This window comes from Onychomys torridus, chromosome 6 (genome assembly GCF_903995425.1).
Source record: "Onychomys torridus chromosome 6, mOncTor1.1, whole genome shotgun sequence".
Lineage (NCBI taxonomy): Eukaryota > Metazoa > Chordata > Mammalia > Rodentia > Cricetidae > Onychomys > Onychomys torridus.
Genome location: NC_050448.1, coordinates 7,225,211 through 7,246,055, shown reverse-complemented (window position 1 = coordinate 7,246,055; position 20,845 = coordinate 7,225,211). Strand labels below are relative to the sequence as shown.

General features: G+C 46.8%; 1 protein-coding gene across 1 annotated transcript in view; it reads right to left on the bottom strand.

Annotated features, from left to right (window-relative positions):
- Nucleotides 1-19,474, bottom strand: part of Nceh1 (neutral cholesterol ester hydrolase 1) — a 65,607-nt gene extending 46,133 nt beyond the window's left edge. Inside the window, exon 1 of the mRNA XM_036190874.1 lies at nt 19,135-19,474. Coding sequence (XP_036046767.1) covers nt 19,135-19,272 — 138 coding nt within the window. The 5' untranslated portion in view covers nt 19,273-19,474. The remainder of the gene's footprint in view (nt 1-19,134) is intronic.
- Between the last annotated feature and the right edge of the window lie 1,371 nt (nt 19,475-20,845).

The window sequence follows — 20,845 nt, the reverse complement described above, 5'->3', positions numbered from 1 at the left end:
GAGAAGAACCCCATCTGTTACTCAACGGCTCAGAAGGCAGTGCTGAAGGGTAGTCTTGAGAGAGAGCCTTGTTTAAAACTGAGTAACACTGGGGCCCTGAGCGCAGGGAACAATTACAAATTAGTCCCAAACAGGCCTGGGAAGCAGCTGTGGAGAGCAGGCAGCCAATGGCTAGCCAGCCTCTGGCCAGCTGACAAGCACAGGTTGTGGGAAGTGCAGCTCATGCAGGAAAGTACACAGGGTTTTCCTAACTTTTACCTCCGTCTGTGGTGGCATGGCCAGCAGCGGATCTCAAATGAGAAGAACCTGAGCCGGAGGTCAACAGGAGTACTGGCCTTGGGAGTCAGCCATCTGCAGAGCTATGGAAGTCTGAAGGACACTGTGTCCCTCCAAAGGGGTGATTGCTGCTGAGGAGGTCTTGAAAGCACAGAGAAAGGTCTGTGCAGACCCAAGCACTGCTCCCCACACTCCCAAGTGTTTCGTTCCAGCTTTACATACCTCAGGGGATGATGTCTGAGGAGGCTGAGAGGACCCCAGCACACACTCTCTAAGTGTGGCCCTGGCTAGGTGAAGGGAAGAGAGAAGCATGAACACAGCTTTGACACACACCAGACGCTTGCCCAATACAGGTTCAACCCAGCAGAAGCCAAAGAAGCCCACCGATGCAACTAAGCCCACCCTGCACGACATGGAGAAAAGCCCTGTTCTACAAATGGTGCTGGGAAACTGGATACACACATCATAAATGGAACGAGAGCTGAAAATCCAGGCAAACTGTATCACAGATCTTAACATAAGATCAAAACTCCAAGAATGCCAGAGAAACATTCTAAGACATAGGCAGAAGCAATGGTTTTCTGAAAAGCACTCCAGTAGCACAGGAATTAATTCCAGGGATTGACTTGTGTGTGAGCCAGGCGGTGGTGGCGCACACAGAGGCAGGTGGATCTCTGTGAGTTAAAGGCCAGCCTGGGGTACAGAGTGAGTTCCAGGACAAGCACTAAAGCAACATAAGAGAAACCCTGTCTCAAAAAAACCCAAAAATAATAATAATAAAATAATAAAAACTACAAAATTAATCACTCAAACCCACATCACGTTTAATTAGACTAATGAACCAAAAAGGCAGTTCTCTTTTTCTTTTATTTTTGAGATTATAATAGTTTTTCCAATCCCTTCCTTTCCTTCCTGGTTGTTAAAATAAGCCACTTTTTGTTGTTAATGTTTTAACTTTTGAGACTGTAATAGTTGTGTTTTTGGTTTTTTTTTTCAAAATAGGCAGTTCTCAAAAGGTAGTAAGTACCTGGAGAGTAGCTCGACATCCTTAGCCAGGGGGGTGAAAATGAAAACTGTCTCACAGCTCTATCTTGCCCACTCGACATGGGTGTCCTCAACAATGAAAACAAATGCAGCCAACGCAAAGAAAACTAGAACCACAACCGCCGTGCGCCCAGCTGTTCACTTCTGGCGCTCTACCAAGAGGATTTGAAGTTAACAGAGACACTGCATGTCCACATTTACCAACACAGTATTCACAGTGGCTAAGAAATGGAACCAGCTTGGGTGTCCATCGACAGATCAACAGATAAAGAAGAGACAGTACACGTACACAATGGAATCTAATCAGCTATTAAATCATGAACTCATGGGCTGGGGATACAGCTCAGTGGCAGAGTGTTTGTCTAGGACGGGCAAGTTCCTGAGTTCAACCTCCAGCTGTGTGCCTGTGTCTGTGTGTCTGTGTGTCTGTGTGTCATGAAAGCAGGAAGGGGGTGGCCATTAGCAGAGAGGAAGAGATCGTAAGAAAAGCAGACTGTAAAAGAACACACGGGACATGAGAGCAGAGGGGATGGTTTGGGTGCAGGAGGATCAGCAAACAGCCAGCATGGCAGGCTGGGGAGGGCAACGGGATGGAGGAAGAGACAGCAATGTTGCGGGTATGTACGAAAACACCGTAATGAAACACATTAATTTGTATGCAATAAAAAGCTGGGCATGGGGGTACACAAATTTAATCCCTGCACTCAGCAGGCAGAAACAGAGGGAATCACTGTGAGTTCAGGGCTAGCCTGGTCTACATAGTTCAAGACCAGCCAGAGCTACAATGAAATCCTATCTCAAGCAAATTAATTAATTAGCTAATTACTTTAAAAAAAAAAAAAAAAGTCAGATGTGGTAGCCTGGACTTTGGAATCCCAGCACCCAGGAGGGGATACAGGAAAACTAGTCATGATTTCAAAGTCAGCCTGCATTAAATAAGAAATTAAATAAGAAAACTTTGTTTCATTAAAAAAAAAGTAGAAAATGAAAGTTATTAAGGATGCATGTCATTGGTAGAATGTGTGCCTCACATGTTAAGAGGCTATGGGTTCATCCCCCACATGGCATAAATCAGAAAAGATTGGAAGATGGAAGAAAGAAAGAACAAGAAAAAGAGGGAAAAGAAACTACCACAGGTATTCTCATAAGCACACTCCAGATACACACACACCACAAACAAACAAATGTTATTTAAAAGAAATGACCCTGACCAATATAGAAAACCCAGGCTGCCTATGGTGTCTCCCTCAGCACCCACCCTGGATGCTGCTGTTCATATCCACTAAATACTAGGAGGAAGGCTATTCACATCACGGTGCTATAATTCAGAGTGATGCCCAAAACTGTGCTAAGTGTCACAGACCATGCTTAACCGTATTGCCTCTGACCCGTGTCCTTGAGGGTGGCAAATGGCTGTAGACCATGAGGTAGCCCAGAAGTGCCCTGGACATACCAACCGAACTGCACAACCAAGCACGGTGGAAGCTGACAGTGAGGCAAACAGAAAACCAAAGCAACGTCCAGGGCAGGTAATGTCTCCATCCTGGCAAGAGGTGCAAGTCCGCGTGTGGTCCGACACGGCTATCCATATTAATTAGGCTATCCGTATTAATTACTTCTCTGTCTGATAAGATGCTATGACCAAGGCAGATTCCAGAAGAAAGTGTTCGGGCTTATGGTTCCAGAGGGATACATCACCACGTGGGGAAAGCACAGCGGGGAAGGGGGCAGGCGCGGAAGCCATGCGAGCGCCCATCTTCACACACTCTCAGGAAGTGGAAAGAGAACGCTGGAAGCAGGGTGAGGCTCTCTCCTCATCAGTACCCAAAGCCACACTTCCTTCAGCATGATCACATCTCTGGGGGCTATTTCTCATTTAGGCCTCCACATTACCACTTACCTCCCAAAATGGCTACCAACTGGAGACCAAGTATGGCAACCAGTGGGGGCCATTTCTCATAATTCTACAACTTTGTGCAGGCGTAGGTTCACTCCTTGAATATAAAGACCTGGGAACAAAGGGTTTCTACTAAGTTGGCAGTGAACTTGTCTAGCATGCATAAACCCTTGAGTTCTACCCCCGTAATTCTACCACTCTAGAAGCAGGGGTCAAGGTTCAATTTGCATCCAGGAAAGCAAAGGTTCTACAACAAGGTTTAACCTTGTTCATGAATAGAGGAAATTTTATGAGTTCACATGGACTATTTACAGACACAGTTTAGCAGTGTCCTGAGTAGTAGCGATGGTGCCCATGACAGCACACGCGCCTTACAGCAGCATCCCTGAAGAAAGCACCTGACAAGCCCTCACTTCTGCCTTCTTCCTACAGCACCACATGGACTTCATAAGCTGCAGAACTGAGACCAGCCAATTTGCAGCCTCCCTCTTAGCTACTTACCACCTGCATGAGTCTGAGCAAACAGCTGTTTTCAAAGTTTTCTTCTTCCTGTTTGGCTGGTCTGTTGATTTTGCCAGTACTGGGGACTGGACCCATGTACTACACAAGCTCTGTCACTAAGCTATATTCCCTAGATCCTCTTTTCTGCCTTTTGTTTTGAGACAGAGTCTCACAAAGTTGCCCAGGCTAGCTCTGAGGACTTTCTGTAGCTCAGGCAGACCTTGAACTTGAAATCTTCTGACCCAGTCTCGTGAGTAGCTGGGTTTGCAGGCTTGTACACCAGGCCTAACTGAAGATGTCAGTTAAATAAATGGACACACGGTGTTACCGTTTATGTTTCTCTTCCCTGTCACCTCTGGGTTCACATTTTCTGAAGCAGTGGAAAATTTACCCTGTCCACTTCCTACATTGGTTCTTCGTGGAAAGGAAACAGATATGAAGGGCAGAAGCAAACAGTCTGGCCAGCTGGTCCTGCAGGATGCAGCCTCAACAGAAAAAAGGGATGTAACCTCCAGTGCTGGGTCGCCACCACTGCCCTTTGTGGGCACAGCTCTGTGGAACTCCAGGCCTCTCACCCACTTGTTCATTTAGGAAATTCACAAGCCTCTGCTTTGTGCCAGGGACTTTTCAAAGTGAGGTACATAGCCCACAGACATGTCCCCTGCCCTCTAAGCTTCTTCTAGCAGGGCAGAGGAAGGCAGATTTAGCTAAACAAATTACTTAAAGGTGTCTGAGCAATGCTGGGGACTGTGGCTCACACCTGTGATCCCAGCACTTGGGAGGCCAAGACAGAAGGACAGCCATAGGTTCAAGGCTAGCCGACCTATAGAGTGAGATGCTATGGACCCACTACCACAGGAGGAGAAAGAACAAGATCATCAAGCATACAGTTATCGACGGTGGTGTCAACAAACTAGAAAAGACAGGAAAGGAAGAGGGAGAGAGAGGATGGAGGGATGCGGGCATTAGGCTGGTAGTTCAAATATGAGCGCCAGCTCTCTGTCCACAGCCTTTTGATGAACACATAGAAGCTCCCATCTCAAGCAAGACACCACAGCCACTAAAAAGTTTAGTGTTTGCCGATACTCTAGGGAAACAAAGGGACAGGTTTGTATGGTTCCTTGTTTTGTTTTGTTGGAGGGGGGTTGGTGGATTTTTGTTTGTTTTTTGAGACAGGGTTTCTCTGTTTAACAGTCTTGTCTGTCCTGAAACTCTGTAGACCAGGTTGGCCTCAAACTCAGGGGTCTGCCTTGCTCTGCCTCCTGAGTGCTGGGATTAAAGGTGTGCACCACCACAGCCAGGGTTTGTATGATGTTTTTGTTGAAAATAAAAATCAACTAAGCTAAATAGAAAAGCATATTGTTTCCTATCAAATAAAACTTACATGCTATTGTACAGGTGTGCAACAGTTTTTAGTTGTTTGTTTTAAATGCTAACTATTTAACCTGATGTCTCACACACCAGGTAAGAGCTCTACCAAAGGTTGCTGGATCCTAACGGCTCCATTGAGGGAGGGAGAGAAAAGGCTCGGTATCAACAACACAGACACTGGGAGTCAGGTGCAAGGCAAACAGCAACTCATTTATTCAATAATGGGTTAGGCCTTATATACTCTCCTCCTAGTACTCAGGCTGTGTCCTGATTTGGTGACATTGTATGATCATCATTGGCTGGGCATAAGCAGGAGCTCTGACAACACCTGCTGCTAGGCCCTCAGGCAGACTCCTGGTTGGCTCATAAGGAAATATGTTATGTTCAAGCCTTGGCAAATGGTTTGAGCCAATTTCCTCGACCCTATGGGCCTGTCCTACTACACCATTTTTTTTATTTGAAATATATTTATTTTGTGTGTGTGTGTCTGTCTGTCTGTCTGTCTGGAGGCCAGAAGAGGGCATTCAGTATCTTCCTCTTAAGTTCTTGGCCTGGTCCTTTGTGGCAGAGTTTCTCCCTGAAGTTTCCATTTCTCCTGGCTAGGCTGGAAGCCAGCAAGCCTCAGGGACTGATCCTCTTCTCTCTGCCTCCCTTGGAGTAGAATGTTCTCATCGTCAAGAAATGGTAAATGTCTGAGATAATGGGCAACCAAAATACCGTAAATTGATAATATACAATGTATATATACATCTACTGAAATATACTGCACCCCACACATTTATATAATTACCTGACAGTTAATAAGTTAGAGGGGCTAGAGAAATGGCTCAGTGGTTAAAAGCACTGGCTGCTCTTGCAGATGACCTGGGTTTGATTCCCAGCATCTACATGGTAGCTCACAAGCATCTCTAATTCCAGTCCCAGAGGATCCAATGTCCTCTTCTGGTCTCCCTGAGCACAGGCATGCATGTTATGACTGTATTTATTTTTCAACTTGTTTTAGAGACAGGTCTCACTATGAAGTTCTGGCTGGCTTGGAACTCTCTATATAGACCAAGGTGGCCTGAAATTCACAGAGATGTGCCCGCCTCTGCCTCCCAAGTACTGAGATTAAAGGTGGGTACCACCACACTCAGCTTGGAAAAAAAAGTTTTTTTAAGGGAATCCAGATTGTAAAATATACTTTCACACAAGCCGTCTATAGTGTTTCTCATTCTTATCTAACCATGAAACTTTGCAACATGTAGCACTCTATGAAGGCAAATAAAAAGGCTATCAGCTTCAGGCTGTCCCTGGAGCCAGACTCTCTGCCTTCAACAAACCAATGTGAACAGGAAAAGGAAACTTACAGTTACCCAATCAGAAGCCACCGACTAACCTCTAACCAGAACTTTCCACTGACTCATCCCAGCAAGGCCGAGCCCCAGCAGCTGATTGTCCTGCTTCCCTTACCCTTCCTGTGTTCCTTAGTTCAGACTGCCCCACACCCAGCTCTGTTTTCACATTCTTCGATGCTCCTTAGGAGTTTTGCTCAGTCACACCCTGTAGTGTTTGCTTTTAATTTTGATACCTCCGTGGCTTAACAATAAAAAGTATGGTTTTAATCAACTGTCTTCAAAATAATCTCCTGTTGCGCAGGGAGTATCAGCCTTCCCACTCTGGTTTCAGGAGTCGCTTCTCTAACTGCAGAGGCTTCTCATTTGCTTGTAACCCTGCGAGCAGCTTTGCACTTTATCCCACATAAGTAGGGCTGTTCATCAACAAGGTAGCCGTGAATTTTTGTGAATGCGAGTTGGCATGTCAAATGCATCTTATAGGAAACAGTGGAATAATCTTCTTTTCTTTTTTTCTTTTATCTTTCTTTTATTTTGGTTTTTCAAGACAGGGTTTCCCTGTGTAGCCCTAGCTATTCTGAAATTCACTCTGTAGATCACAGAGATCCACCTGCCTTTGCCTCCTGAATGCTGGGATTAATAGTGTGCCACCACAACCTGGCTGGAATAATCTTAGTAACTGTTATATCATGGGTTATTTTGTGAATATCCTGATGTTCAGGATCTTTTTCTCAAAATAAACAAGTCCTTATTAAACCAGAAAGGGGGGGGGAACCCCTAGTTTTGCCAATGAAATAATTTGTTTTACTTTTTGATGCGTACTTCCAGATGACCTGAAACTGGCTACGTAGCCCAGGCTATCCTTGGGTCTTCCTGCCTCAGCCTCCAGAACAGAGGGATGACAAATGCAAGCCCCACACCAGGCTGGGATTTGTGGAGCTCCGAACCTCTGCTGATTCTGTGCTGCTTGACCCTCCAACTGACCTTTACTCAAATAAACTGTTCAATTTATTTTGCCTCAAGCTTTTCTTTTAACAAGATTCATATTCTCCAAGACAAAAGTGGATACACTTATGTATTTAAAACTTTTCTGAAACAGGGTGGCCTCAAACTCATTACATAGTGAAACTAGCCTTGAACTTCTGATCCTAACCTGCCTCTACCTCCCTAGTGCTAGGACTAGAGGTATGTATTACCGCATCAGGCTTAGAACATGCTAATCCATGAGTATGCACTCACAAGATATGACAGTTTAGAGTTGGGGTGGTGGAAGTGGGGGAGGGGTGGAAGACCTGGACTAGACGCTTCTGCATGCAAGCGAAAGGACTATGCAGGCCAGTGGACGTCGCTCACTGCTCAGCAGTCATGCGCCTATAATAAGTTTATGAACTTTTCACACACACAGCACAGGGCTAGGGGTTGAACCCCAGGACCCCATGCAAATTAACAAGTCTCTGTCACTGCACCCCACCCCAGCCCTCTCTTTCCACTCTTGTAGAATGAAGACATTACAACTTTACAAAGTGGTTATATTCACAGTTCACTACATAGATTTGTTATTATGCAGAATCCTCGTGACACACACCCCACCCTAAGACGAGTACACATACAACAAGTAGCAAGCTAAACATCCTCACCAAAATGGACTTTAAAACATTAAAAAGGTCAACATGGTGGCTCAGCTGGTAAAGTCACCTGCTGCTAAGCCTGACACTTGCGGTCCATCTCTGGCTGATGCAGGAGGGAACTGACTCCTAAAGGTTGACCTTTGATCTCCACATGTGTGCTCTGACAGACCTATGCCCACACACTCACACACAGAAAATGAATAAAAAGAAAAAAAATTCAAGCAGCCTGATATGGTACAAGTCTGTAATCAAGGCACTTGAGAGGCTGAGGTGGGGGAGGTCAAGTTCAGGGCCATTTGAAGATGTATAGTAAGACCCTGTCTCATTACACAGGAAAGGAAGGAGGGAGAGGAACTCAGAACATCAAACCAGAGGGTGGTCACTAGCTGCCATCAGAGAGAAGGCCAAGACACTCCCACGCAACGATGGAAGCTTGCCAGCCATCTTTGAAGAAGATGGCCTAGAATTACAACTTGTTATTTAGTAAAAAACAAACAACAACAACAAAAAAAAAACTGTAGTTAATTCATTCCCAATTCAAAAACAAGCATAAATCTTTTACAACTTTATAGGGAAGTTGGAAACTCAGAAAACGGCAAGGCTTGCAAAAAGGAAAGAAGGAGAAAAAAAAGCCTGCAAAGGAAACAAAAGGCCACTTTTAGCCAAGTTCAGGTCAGAGCACATGAACGCCAAGGTCAGACCCTGGTCCATCAGGACAACAGCCTGCAGGAAACCAGAGCCCGAGACTCTCCAGTTTCTATCCTAAATGACTGTCAAAACCAAAAGAGTCAGAGGGAAAAGACATCTGGGAGAGGAGACTGCTGGGGGCTCGGTGTAGACGAATTTAAACTGATGTTGAAAGACGTGTGGGCTATTGGGCAAGGCGAGAGGCTAGGAGGGCCTGAGGCCCAGGAAGAGGGAAGGTGTCAGGCACCCAAATGCACACAGTCCACAGCCAGGCTGGAGTGGGCTCTAACAAAAGGGACAGGTAGAAGAGTGGTGGCCGGCGGTTCGGCTGGGCCGAACGTCTAGAAGTCAAATAAATGAGATGCAGCTATCTAACTTCGTCTAGGAATGGTTGTGTTTAAAGTGTCCTTGGGGCCAGCAAGACGGCTCAGCTGGTAAAGATGCTCGCCAAGTCTGACAACCTGGGCCCCGATACCCAGGACCTACATGATGGAAAAGGAAAACCAGGTTCCTACAGTTGCTCCCCCCCCCGCACCCCCCCCCAGCTTACATAAACTCAGTGGCACACACACAAAATAATTAATAAGTGGTTTTGTCCTTGGAGCTGGGGAGGGAGCCCATTGTTTGCTTGTCTAGCACGCAAGAAGTACTGGGTTCAACACTCAGCACTGCACCCAGCTGGGATGTCGACGATGCTTGCAATCCTAGCATGGCCAAGGCCATCCTTAGCTAGTTGGCCATTCTAGGGCATCCTGAGATCATTTAAAAGGGAAAAAAAAGCAGGATGCAAAGACTGCCATAGCAGAGAAGTACACACAGCACCCAGCTGGGAGCCAGCCAGGAGCCAGGACCCTTCACCAAAGCTCATCAGGTGAGCCTCCTGTTCTCAGCTGACAACAGAAATAACAATACCAACCAGTGAACAGTTTTGTTTAATCTATTAAATAAAGCATTTATATTATAATATATATATAGTGAAATCTTGCACAGACCCTAGAGTGCTACACAAAGTATAAAAAAGCCATGTTTGTTCACCTAGTTGGCTGTTTCTGATTTTGAGACAGTCTCTGTATATGGCCCAAGCTAGCCTCAGACTATGTAGCTCAGGCTGGCTGGAGCTCTCAATCCTCCTGCCTTGGCTTCGTGTGTGTTGGGATGATAGGTGTGTGCCATAAACACAGTGGAGTCCTAGCCCTGTGTATCCCAGAAATACCCTGGACAAGAGTTCCCAGTTTCACTCAAACTCCATACACAACCCCCCATTGCAGTGACCTTCAAATCCACACGTGCAGCCAGGTCACCTTCCAGTGAGCTAGCATACCCAGCTGCATGCTAACAGCCATCTGGACTGACCCTAGTAATGTTCCTCGGGTCCCAGCCCTACCTCACCCACCAGCAGACCCTCTAAGTTAGAGTCACTGTCACATTTGTGCAGCTGTTAGCGGCTGTCCCAGGGCTCACCAAGGCCGTCCCTCAGCTCACCAGAGCTCCTTTCTCTCATCCACAGTAGCAGCCCTGGTCAGTTGCCCTCCTGACCACTCCTAATCCATTTCTTCATGCTTTCTGCTGGATAACAAGCCTTACCGTGGTATCTGCTTGAATTACCATTTGTCCACTACCAATGGGGACTCTTCTAGGGGCACTGCTCGGTAATGCAGTCCTTGCCTAGTATGTAAACACCCCCTCTGGCAACAGTCCAGCACCAGGAAACAAACAAGCAAACACATTTCTGAGCACTGGAGGTATACCGTACTTGGGAAAGTGCTTGCCTAGCATGGTGGAGCCCTGGGTGCCAGCACCTCATCAACAGACAGGATGGTGCATGCTTGCACTCTCTGCACTTCGGGAGAGAAGCAGGAGGATCAGAAGTTCAGGGTCATCAGTGGTTACATGGAGTTCTTGGCCAGCCTGGGCTATGAGAGTCTAAAAAAAAAAAATGCTGAGGATTACTCTAAAACACAGACCTGACCACGTGACTTCCTGCCTTCTCTCTTGACCATGGATAAAAAGCCACTCCTTACGCAGATCATGCTTCCCTCTGACCCCACTCTTGTCTTAGAACGTTTAAGGCTCTAGCTGGTCTAAGCCACTTTTAGGTTCCCAACCTTATCCTCATTTCCTCCGCAGGCCCCTCATTCATCCACTGGTGCTCCAGCTAAATGCCCTTTCACCCCTCTCTTGTAAGTGCCCGACTTCCCCTTTCTCACAGGGACCACCCTGTGCAAAGTCAGTTAGCACTCCTGAGCACAAGAACAAGGCAGCCCCACCTCCTCATCTGTTATCCCGAGCAAGTTACTTGTCTTTGTTTTGGTGTGTTACTGGAGTAGCCCAATGAATCCCATGAGAATCACAGGGCACAGGATCTGAGAGAGCCGGCACTTACTGCGCTTAAAGATGGTAAGTGTATGGACAACACTCAGCCTTGCTAAAGGACAGGAGAGAAGCCCCAGTTACAGGACCACTGTCTGGTTTTGGTCTCAGAGCCTTAGCTCCTGACCTCCTGCATCCAGCTGTCCACGGCTGGGATTACAGGTGTTCACCACCCTGCCCTCACCCCAGGACTGTGTCCTTTTCAAAGATATTGCAGAAGCCAACAAAAGCCCCATCTGTACTTTACGTTCTATCATTGAGTCCTGTGACAGTCACATCTCATTCAACCGGTAACTCAAGTTTGTTGTATAGCTATATCATGTTAACTGAAATACCCAGGAAGGAAGCTTCTAAGAACCCAGGAAGTAAAGACAATTCACAGGGCCCAGGAAGCTCATGAATGTTACAAAATTCACACTCCCACCCCAAGAGAATACAAGTAAACAATTGTTGGGGACAGGTGTCTTTCTCTGGTGGAGCTACAGGGACCATCATCCATGCTGGGGTGGGCTTTTCCATGATACAGCTGCCTTTGAGTTACCCATGCTCCTGTAACATACTCCTATACCCACTAGTTCAGTAGGCAAGCCATGGAATGGTTTCTTTGACTTGTCATTGATGGCTGTCTTAGTTAGGGTTTGATTGCCGTGAAGAGACATCTTGACCACGGCAACTCTTATAAAGGAAAATATTTAATTGGGATGGGCTTACAGTTCAGAGGTTCTGTCCATTGTCATCATGGTGGGGAATATGACAGCATGCAGGCAGACATGGTACCTGAGAGTTCTACACCTAGATCAGCAGGCAGCAGATAAAGAGACAGACACTGGGCCTGGCTTGGGTTTCTGAGACCCCAAGCCCACCCCTAGTGATACACTTCCTCCAGCAAGGCCAGACCTCCCAATGATGCCAATCCCATGAGCCCATGGGGGCCATTTTCATTCAAACTATCACAGTGCTCTATCCTGGATGTAGATATTTGTTTGCACCTCACCAAGAAAAGCCATACAATGAGATCAGTTCATTCTGCCATTTATTCTGCCATGCTTAGCGCCAGTGCTCAGTTAATATTTATTAAGGGTTGGGGAGGTGGCTCAGTGGTTTAAGCCCTTGCTGTGCAAGCAAGAGGGCCTGAGTTTAGAGCCCAGAACTCAGATAAATGTCGGGTGAACACAGTGGCTCACCAGTGATCCCAGTCTTGGAAGGCAGGAACAGAGAATCCCTGGAACAAGCCCTGGCAAGCTGGCTAAAGCAAGCAGTCTTAGCAGAGCTCTGGGTTTGACCTAGAGACCCCGCTGCCTCAAAGAATAAGGTAGAAGATTTGATTGCAGAAAATTCTGGGCTGGGGACAGTGAGATATCTGAGTGAATTAAGATACCTGCCGTCAAGCCCAAGGACTGGAGTTTGACCCTCAGACCCCACACAGTGGATGGAGAGAACTGAGTCCTGTAAGTTGTCCTCTGACCTCCACATGCATGCCTACACATATCACATATACATATATGCAATACATACAAAATAAAGAATATTTTTAAAAATCCGTAACATCAACCTCTAGCCTCCTCACATAGGCACACACCTGTACATGTGTGCCCAAACACATGTGAACACACACACACACACACACACACACACACACACGCATTCGCCACAAACATACACTGAAAAGAAGAAATAAACATTTCTTTATTGAACAGGCCTAGCAGTGTGTGGCTCAATGATGGAGGACACACTTAGCATGCATGAGGTTCTGGGTTCAATCCCTAGCACTCACATGTGCGTGCGCGCGCACGCGCGCGCGCGCGCGCGCACACACACACACACTATACAAATTATATATAATACATATACACTATATATAAATACATATAAGAGATGATGATGCCAGGTGGTAGGATTTTAACTTTATTCTAGAAACACTAAAAAAAATATTGCAACCATTTCATAATGTGACATATCTTAGATTGTCCTGGGAATGAAGCCAAGTTTGTCACTCGGCAACTAAATGGCATTCTTTTCCCTTTTTGTGACGCTGAAGAATGAACCGAGAAACTCATGCATTGTAGACAAGAACTCTACCACCGAGCCACCTTTCAGGTCCCACATCCTTCCATTCTGTCTGTTTTTGAGACAGAGCCTTGCTATGCAGCTCAGGCTGACCCTGAAACTCAGTCCTCCTGCTTCAGATTCCCAAGTTTGGGCCTATAGATATGTACCACCCCATATCAGGTCTCTTCTTCATTCTATAAGCATAAAATGGAGGAAATAAATAAGCAAATATTTCAATGTAGCCTCATTGGGGGTCAAGATAAACACATGCCAGTTATTCATTTATTCATTATTGGGAACTATGCTTGAACCCAAGGCCTTGTGTTTGTTAGGTACATTCTACCCCCATCTCTCCCTGACCACCCTCACTTTAAGTTTTTATTTTGAGGTGTCTTACTAAGTTGCCCCGTTAGCCTTGAACTTGTTCTCCTGTGTCAGCCTTTCTAGTTAGCAGGATTATATAAGTATACCATCATACCTAGCTAAAACCAGACCTCTCTGTCCCTCCCTCTCCTTCCTTCCCTCCCTCTCTCCTCCCTCCCTCACTCACTCTTCACTTCCTCTGGTATGCTAGGAATAAAATCCAGATCTTACTCATGCTAGGAAAGCACTCTACTGCTCAGCTACACCCTAGCCTCGTGCTCATTATTTTTAGAGTTAGCTGCATAAAAAGAACATTTCAGAATGAATGATTAACCACACTTCCACACTTTACAGAAATGTAGATCAAGCTCGGGCTGCCTGTAAGAAAACAGGATAGGCTGTCTCACAAAAGATCACATAAGAAAGACAGCTTCTCTGTGTCAGGGCTATATTTGCAGAAGTGATAAAAAAAAATTAAGATGAGTCTATTAATTAGCCGTTGCCTTACACATCTGGTAACTGAATCAATTTGACCTTAATATTTCCTATGTGCGGTCTGCAGATCACAACTCCACCTGCTCACCTGTCAGAACTAGTTCTGATCCAATACCTCCCTGAGGGTGAAGCCCTTCCACTGCCCTGTGCTTGTAGAAAATTCAACTGAACCAGCTACACATCACTATGAACCCTCCAACTCCCATAAAGCAGTATTCTTCATCACAAGGCTGAAGGTGACATGCCAAACTTGTTTCCTACCAAGCATGGTGGCCCACAAATACAGTCCTCATGTTCCAGAGGCTGGCAGAAAGTTATCACAAGTTCAAGCACAGCCTACACTAAGGACAGCGTAGGTTTCAGGACAGTCCAGTGTGAGACAATGTTTCCAAAGAGAAAATCATTAAAATTTATTTACCAATATTTTAAAATCTATCTCTTCTTCCAGACTACAGATGCAGTGCGTGCTGCTGCCTCAAGCTCCCATTCCATCCCAGACTGCAGATGGAGTGTGAGCAGCTGCCTTGGGATGCCATCCTATCCCTGCCCCATGGACTGTATCCCCCTCAAATCCGGAGCCACAATAAACACTCCCTATACTTACAGTTAAAATTTGCCTGAGATCGGTAGAATTTCCAGTTCAAACCTTAAGACAAAGATCAGTATACTGGAGCTCTACAGTTTCCAGCTAGGCTGTAATTTCAGCCACACCGTCACAATACAGGAGCACAGCAAGGCCTGTAGAGAGCTCAGGTGGGGTCACATTACAGCTCTAATTTGTGAGCAGACATCTAAAAACTTTGCTCAACTAGTCCAAACATTTGGTCATCCACAGAAAGGAAGACACAGCCTGGTGGTGTGGCTCTGTACTCAAAAATAAGAGGAAATCAGCATAAACTCCATTTCTGCAACCTTTCTTTACGTTATGTCATAAGAAGATTCATATGACTGACACACCATGGGTCTCTCTCACGGAACCTGGAAATAACAGACACAGAGTCAATGGCCAGAAAGCCATAGGAATCCTCCTGTCTCTGCCTCTACAGTGCTGTGAATACAGACATGTGTTGGGAACATAGGCATGAGCTAGGAATATGGACACGTGTACTATATATGGGTTTTACATGCACACTGAAGATTCGAACTTAGGTCCTCATACTTTCATAAAAAGCATTTTGCTCTGCTGACTGAGTCATCTCCCCAGCACTCACTAAACATTATTTTACAATACAAACATTCTAGCTACATAGTACTCAAAAATATGAGTAGACTACAATTTAATTTCTTGTTGTTTAGGAATCAAACTCCAGGTCACAAATGCTAGGCAAGCACTCACCACTGAGCTTCACCCCACCTCCCTCTTCTACAGTTTCTGAATTTTCATTCATTTACATCATTACAGGCTACTGGAGACCAAAGTGAAGTTCTGGTGCATGCAATACAAGCTCCCTACCAGTGAGCTTGTGTCTCCAACCCTTTCCTTTAACACAGAATGCCCACCCTCCATGAGTCAGAGTTTCTCTGCCTAGCTTGGCTGGCCTCAAACCCAGAGAGCTGCCTGCCTCTGTCTCCTGAGTGCTGGGATTAAAGACGTGTGCCACCACCCCATTCCTCTATTTCTTACAAAGGACCATGTATTTGGACTAGCAGGTTCTCAATCCCGTAAAACATCTGCAGCTCTAGCTAACGCTTTGCCTCTATCCACCATGACATAACAAAGTCTACCCAAAGGGTCTGGCGGCCAAGAATACCTATGTTTCAGAGGTTTCTGACGGGCACTGCCAAAACCATAGAGGAAGTGGTCCATGTTCTCCCCAGCAGAGCTCACCTGTGAACGTAAACTGCCTCTTCACCTGCACAACTTTTTTTTTTAACCTGTATCCCAGGCTGGCATCAGACATGCTTTGTAGATAAGGATGCTGAAATTACACAAATGTATTGGTTTATGTGGTGCTAAGGATTGAATTGGACCTCATTCATGCATGGCCAACTCTACCAACTGAGCTACAACCCCAGCCCACTTACATATATAACATTTTGAAAGAGGCTCTTAGACGTGGCTCCTTTCTGTCCTCAGGTCTCCAGCTGCACCTTCCTCATCTGCCTGCTTCCTGCCATTTACAAACACACTGCCACTGTGGTTTCTGCTGTCAAGTCTGATGGCTCTGCTATCACTCTGAAATCTGCCTCATTAGCATTTCATTCCCTTCGACCCATGGCTCTCAACCTTCCCAATGCTGTGACCCTTTAATACAGTTCCTCATGTTGTGGTGACACCCAGCCATGAAAATTATTTCATTGATACTTCATAACTACAATTTTGCTAACGTTATGAATTGTAATGAAAATATCAGATATGCTGGGTTTCTGATAATGTGATCCCTGTGGGGGTCATGACCCACAGCTTTAGACTATTGAAGATCACCCAGGTAATCTGATAACCTAATCATACATGCTAGATTACCTGGATAGGTTAATAAGCAAAATATATATCATCCATAGTATATCCAAAATAAACATTATCCATAACAGTACTTTGTCTTATTTATATCACAGTACAATTTGAGAGTATTTCTTTCTTTTTGGACAGAAGATATCAGCTTGTACCCCAGGTTGGCCTTGAATTTAAAGTAATCACCTTGCCCCACCACTTGAGTGCTGGGAGGACCATGGGTTTCCCGCTTTGCTACAACTGAAATCACCCGGGGACTTCTTAAAGAGAAGACGGCCTACCTGGCTGGAAGTGCAGCTGGGCGGCGCCAGTGCCTGCCTGGCAGAGCTGGAACCCCGCTTCTACAACCACAGGGAAAAGAACTGCTAAGAACACTGGGAGCGCCCAGAATTCTGAGTGAGTGTGGCCTGGGGGATGACCCAGGCAGGAGAGATGTTCAGGCAGTGCTGGCACTGGGGAGCTGGAGACGGGAAGATAAGGGGTTCAAGGCCAGTCCCTGCTACAAGCAGCACAAAGGATGAAAAGCAAAAGGAGCGAGCACGCGATCAGAACAGCTTCCAGGATCGCAGAAGGGACGCGCCAAAACATGGTGGCCGTGATCTGACAGCGGGCGCCAGATGAAAGCAAAAGAGAGGAAATGGTGGAGGCCAAGGACAAGAACAAGGGAGGACCTACAGTAATTAGTATTAGACAGGGTCTCACTACGTAGCCCTGGCTAGCCTGAAGCTCACTAGGAAATCTACCAGAATATCAAAGACAAGCTATTACCAATTCTTCTGAAATTGTTCTGAACAACGGAAACAGAGGGAGCACCACAGAAGCTCGGCACAGCCTTGCCCTGTGATCTGAAGGGCAAGCGGGGAAAGAAAACCTTCCCCCAAACCTGGGCTTTTCCTAAGAGTCCCTCAGTGATCTAAAACAAGAAAAGACGAAGCACCTTGGTGCCAATACAGCATTCTTCTTTCCTTATTCTGACTTACTAAAGATGGCCAGCCCAGCCCAGTAAACACCCTTTATTGTCCAGAATTTTTGAAAGGTGTTACTTGTAAGGTGCACACTCACTTCATGAGGGCTTCCTAGGAAAGACTGACTGACTTTGTTGTATGCCTGTAAAGAGAACACCAATGTTCCAACAGGTCAACACTCTGCTAAGGTCTAGATGGTGGTCCTGGCCCAGAATTCCAGTGTTTAGGAGCTAGAGCAGGATCAAGGGTTCACAACCACACTCGGCTACTCAGTGTGTTCCAGGCCAGACAGAGCTGCATACTGAGACCCTGTCTACAAATCAAGCAAAAAACAAAAACCATCTGGAGCTTATGGGTTAAGAGCACTGGCCCTGGGTTCATTCCCAGAACCCACATGGAGGCTCACAACCCTCTGTAACTACAGTCCCAAGTAATCCAACATCCTCTTCTGGGCCTCCGTGGGCACGGCACTCAAGCACCCACGTGGTACACAGACATAAAGGTGGTTGTGGGTCACGCCTTTAGTCCCAGGACTAAGGAGGCAGAGGCAGGCAGATATCTGAGTTCAAGGCCAGCCTGGTCTACAGAACCGAGTTCCAGGACAGCCAGGGTTACACAGCGAAATCTTGTCTCAAAAAAACAAAAACCAAAAAACAAACAAAAACAAAAACCAAAAAACGCCAGTATTAAGGCTCAGTATCGGGCAGAGGTAGAGGGTGACTTGGTTGTGGAGGAGTGTTGGGAACCAGATAATGTAGACTACTCAAAAATACTATTCACTCGTGGGGTTCAGCCTTGGCTGCAGACTGCTTCGGATACTAAAATCAATCCTCCTACCACGGAATAAACCAGACAGTTACACTGTCCTGCCCATGGGGGGAGCAACCTACACGGGCAGGGTACAGTGGAGAGAAATGCCACCCTATGAGGTTAAAGAAGGCCACATCGCCTTAGCTCAAGCCAAGGTTATCTCCCCGACATTGAAGGACACAAAACAGAAAGCACCATCCCTGCCTCCGGCCTCCGGCCTCCCGGCCTCCCAGCCTCCTTTTCTTGGGCTGAGCTGAGAGGTGCCAGGGAGCGAACCGAAGGAAGGTCAGAACGGTTCCTCCTGTCCCCAGAACGGAGCGCTAGGGCCTGGGAACATTGGGAAGCGGCCTGCACCCGCTGTTGCTCTTCAGGGAATCACAATCCCTTTGGCTAAAAACATTTAACTCCTCCTCTGCCTGCGGGTGGGACGACGAGGGTGGGGGCGGGGTGGTTTTTTAAATGCTGTAAGCTTTGGCTCAAGACACTGAAAACCAAGAAAGCAGGGGCGCTATTTAGGACCTAGGAAAGGTTAAACAGCTGTCACCGAGACGCCAGGCGAGAACTTCACCTGTTTCCGGGCGCATATCCGCCCGTGGACTTCAAGGATGCGAACACCACCAGGCTAGGGGGCCTGGGGAAGCACGGGTGGCACTGAGTGTCCCTACTGAACTGCAAAGATGCAAACACGACACCCCTAGCGCCCGGAGGAGAAGAAGCGATGGGGAGGGGAGATGCGCGTTCACCGGAACACGGGATACCTGGGGTATCCCTACTGCAGTGCAAGGATGTAAATGTGATACCCGCAATGGGCCCACAGGCAACCTGGACAAGCGATGGGGGTTCCCTTCAGGGGAGCAGGGGCGACACGGGGCATCCCCTTCGCTCTGCTCACCACTTGCTGAGCGCCGCGGAAAGTGGCGTCCAGCAGCATCAGTTTCCAAGGATCGGACACCGAGCCGGGCAGTGGGATGTACACGTAGTAGGCGGCCAGCGCCAGCAGCGCGGCCAGTAGGACGCATGACGACCTCATTATTCCCCAGGCCAGGCCGGGCTATCCGGAGATGACCGCGGTACGAAGCGATGCTGCCCGGAGACGGCCGGTAAGTTTCTGCCAGCCTCAGCTGCTGCTTCACGTGTTCCTCTTAAGGCCTCGAGCCAATCACAGGCTGTGTCGGGAGGAAGTGGGAGCGCGGATGTGCCCCCTCCGCTGTGTCCTTGCGAAGGGCTGCGGGCTCTCCAGGTTGCAGGAAGCGAGATGGTGCTGCTGCGCCGGGAGGACGCACAGCATCCCCTGGCGGGCACTGTGAGTATGACCTCCTGTGATGCCAAGCTGCCTTTTGAAGGTTCGCAAAGGGGTTCCAGGCCAGCCTGAGCTGCTTGAAACAGTCTCAGAAGAAAAACTAACAGTAACAAACAATCAATCAAACAATAAATTAAGTTTAGCACATATACCTGTTTTGAAAGCTGGGAGCATGAGGACCAAGGTCAAGGTCATCCTGAACTACATGACAAGTTTGAGGCCGTCCTGGGCTAGATCAGAGACCCTGTCTCAAGAAAACCAAAATATTAAACAAATAGAAAACTCAAATAATTGCATTGTGCAACTTCCAGAGCATATAAATCATCTGATCCAAAACAGATACTATTGCCAAAAATAACAAAAATCCTCTCTCTAGAGGAAAACTTCGAATGGAATATACATTCAGTAAGTGGTTCAAAAAGAATTGCTGTGGAAGGTGATGCACGCCTTTAATCCCAGCACTTAATGGGGCAGAGGCAGGCGGAGTTCTGTGAACTTGAGACCAGCCTGGTCCACATAACCAGCCAGGGCTACAGGGCTGCATGAGACCCTATCTCAGAGGATGGCAGGCAGAGGGGTGGCTATGACACAGACAGACAGACGAGAATATGATTTCCCATAGTTCAAACAAGACCAGTATAGGGCTTCCAAATCTCATTCTCACTGGGTGTGGTGATGGCATTGGTAATCTCAGAACTGGGGAGATAGAAACAGGAGAACCAGGAGCTTGAGACCAGCCTGGGTGATACCTTGCTGGGGAAAAATAATGAAAAAGGAGGGCCGATGATAGAGTGCTTGTCCAGCATGCACAAACCTGGGTTTAGTCTTCAGCACTGTGTAATAAGGAAAGCAAAGATTTTCTTTTAAAATATTTATTTGTGGGCTGGAGAGATGGCTCAGAGGTTAAGAGCACTGGCTGCTCTTCCAGAGGTCCTGAGTTCAATTCCCAGCAACCACATGGTGGCTTAAAACCATCTATAATGAGATCTGGTGCCCTCTTCTGGCCTGCAGGCATACATACAGGCAGAACATCGTATACATAATAAATAAATAAGTCTTTAAAATGTGGGGGCGGGCGCTGGAGAGATGGCTCAGAGGTTAAGAGCACTGTCTTAGTTCAATTCTCAGCAACCACAAGGTGGCTCACAACCATCTGTAATGAGATCTGATGCCCTCTTCTGACCATGCAGACACAGCACTGTATAGAGAGATGGCTCAAAGGTTGGGAGCACTGGCTGTTCTTCCGAGGTCCTGGGTTCAATTCCCAGCAACCACATATGGCTCACAACCATCTATAGTGAGA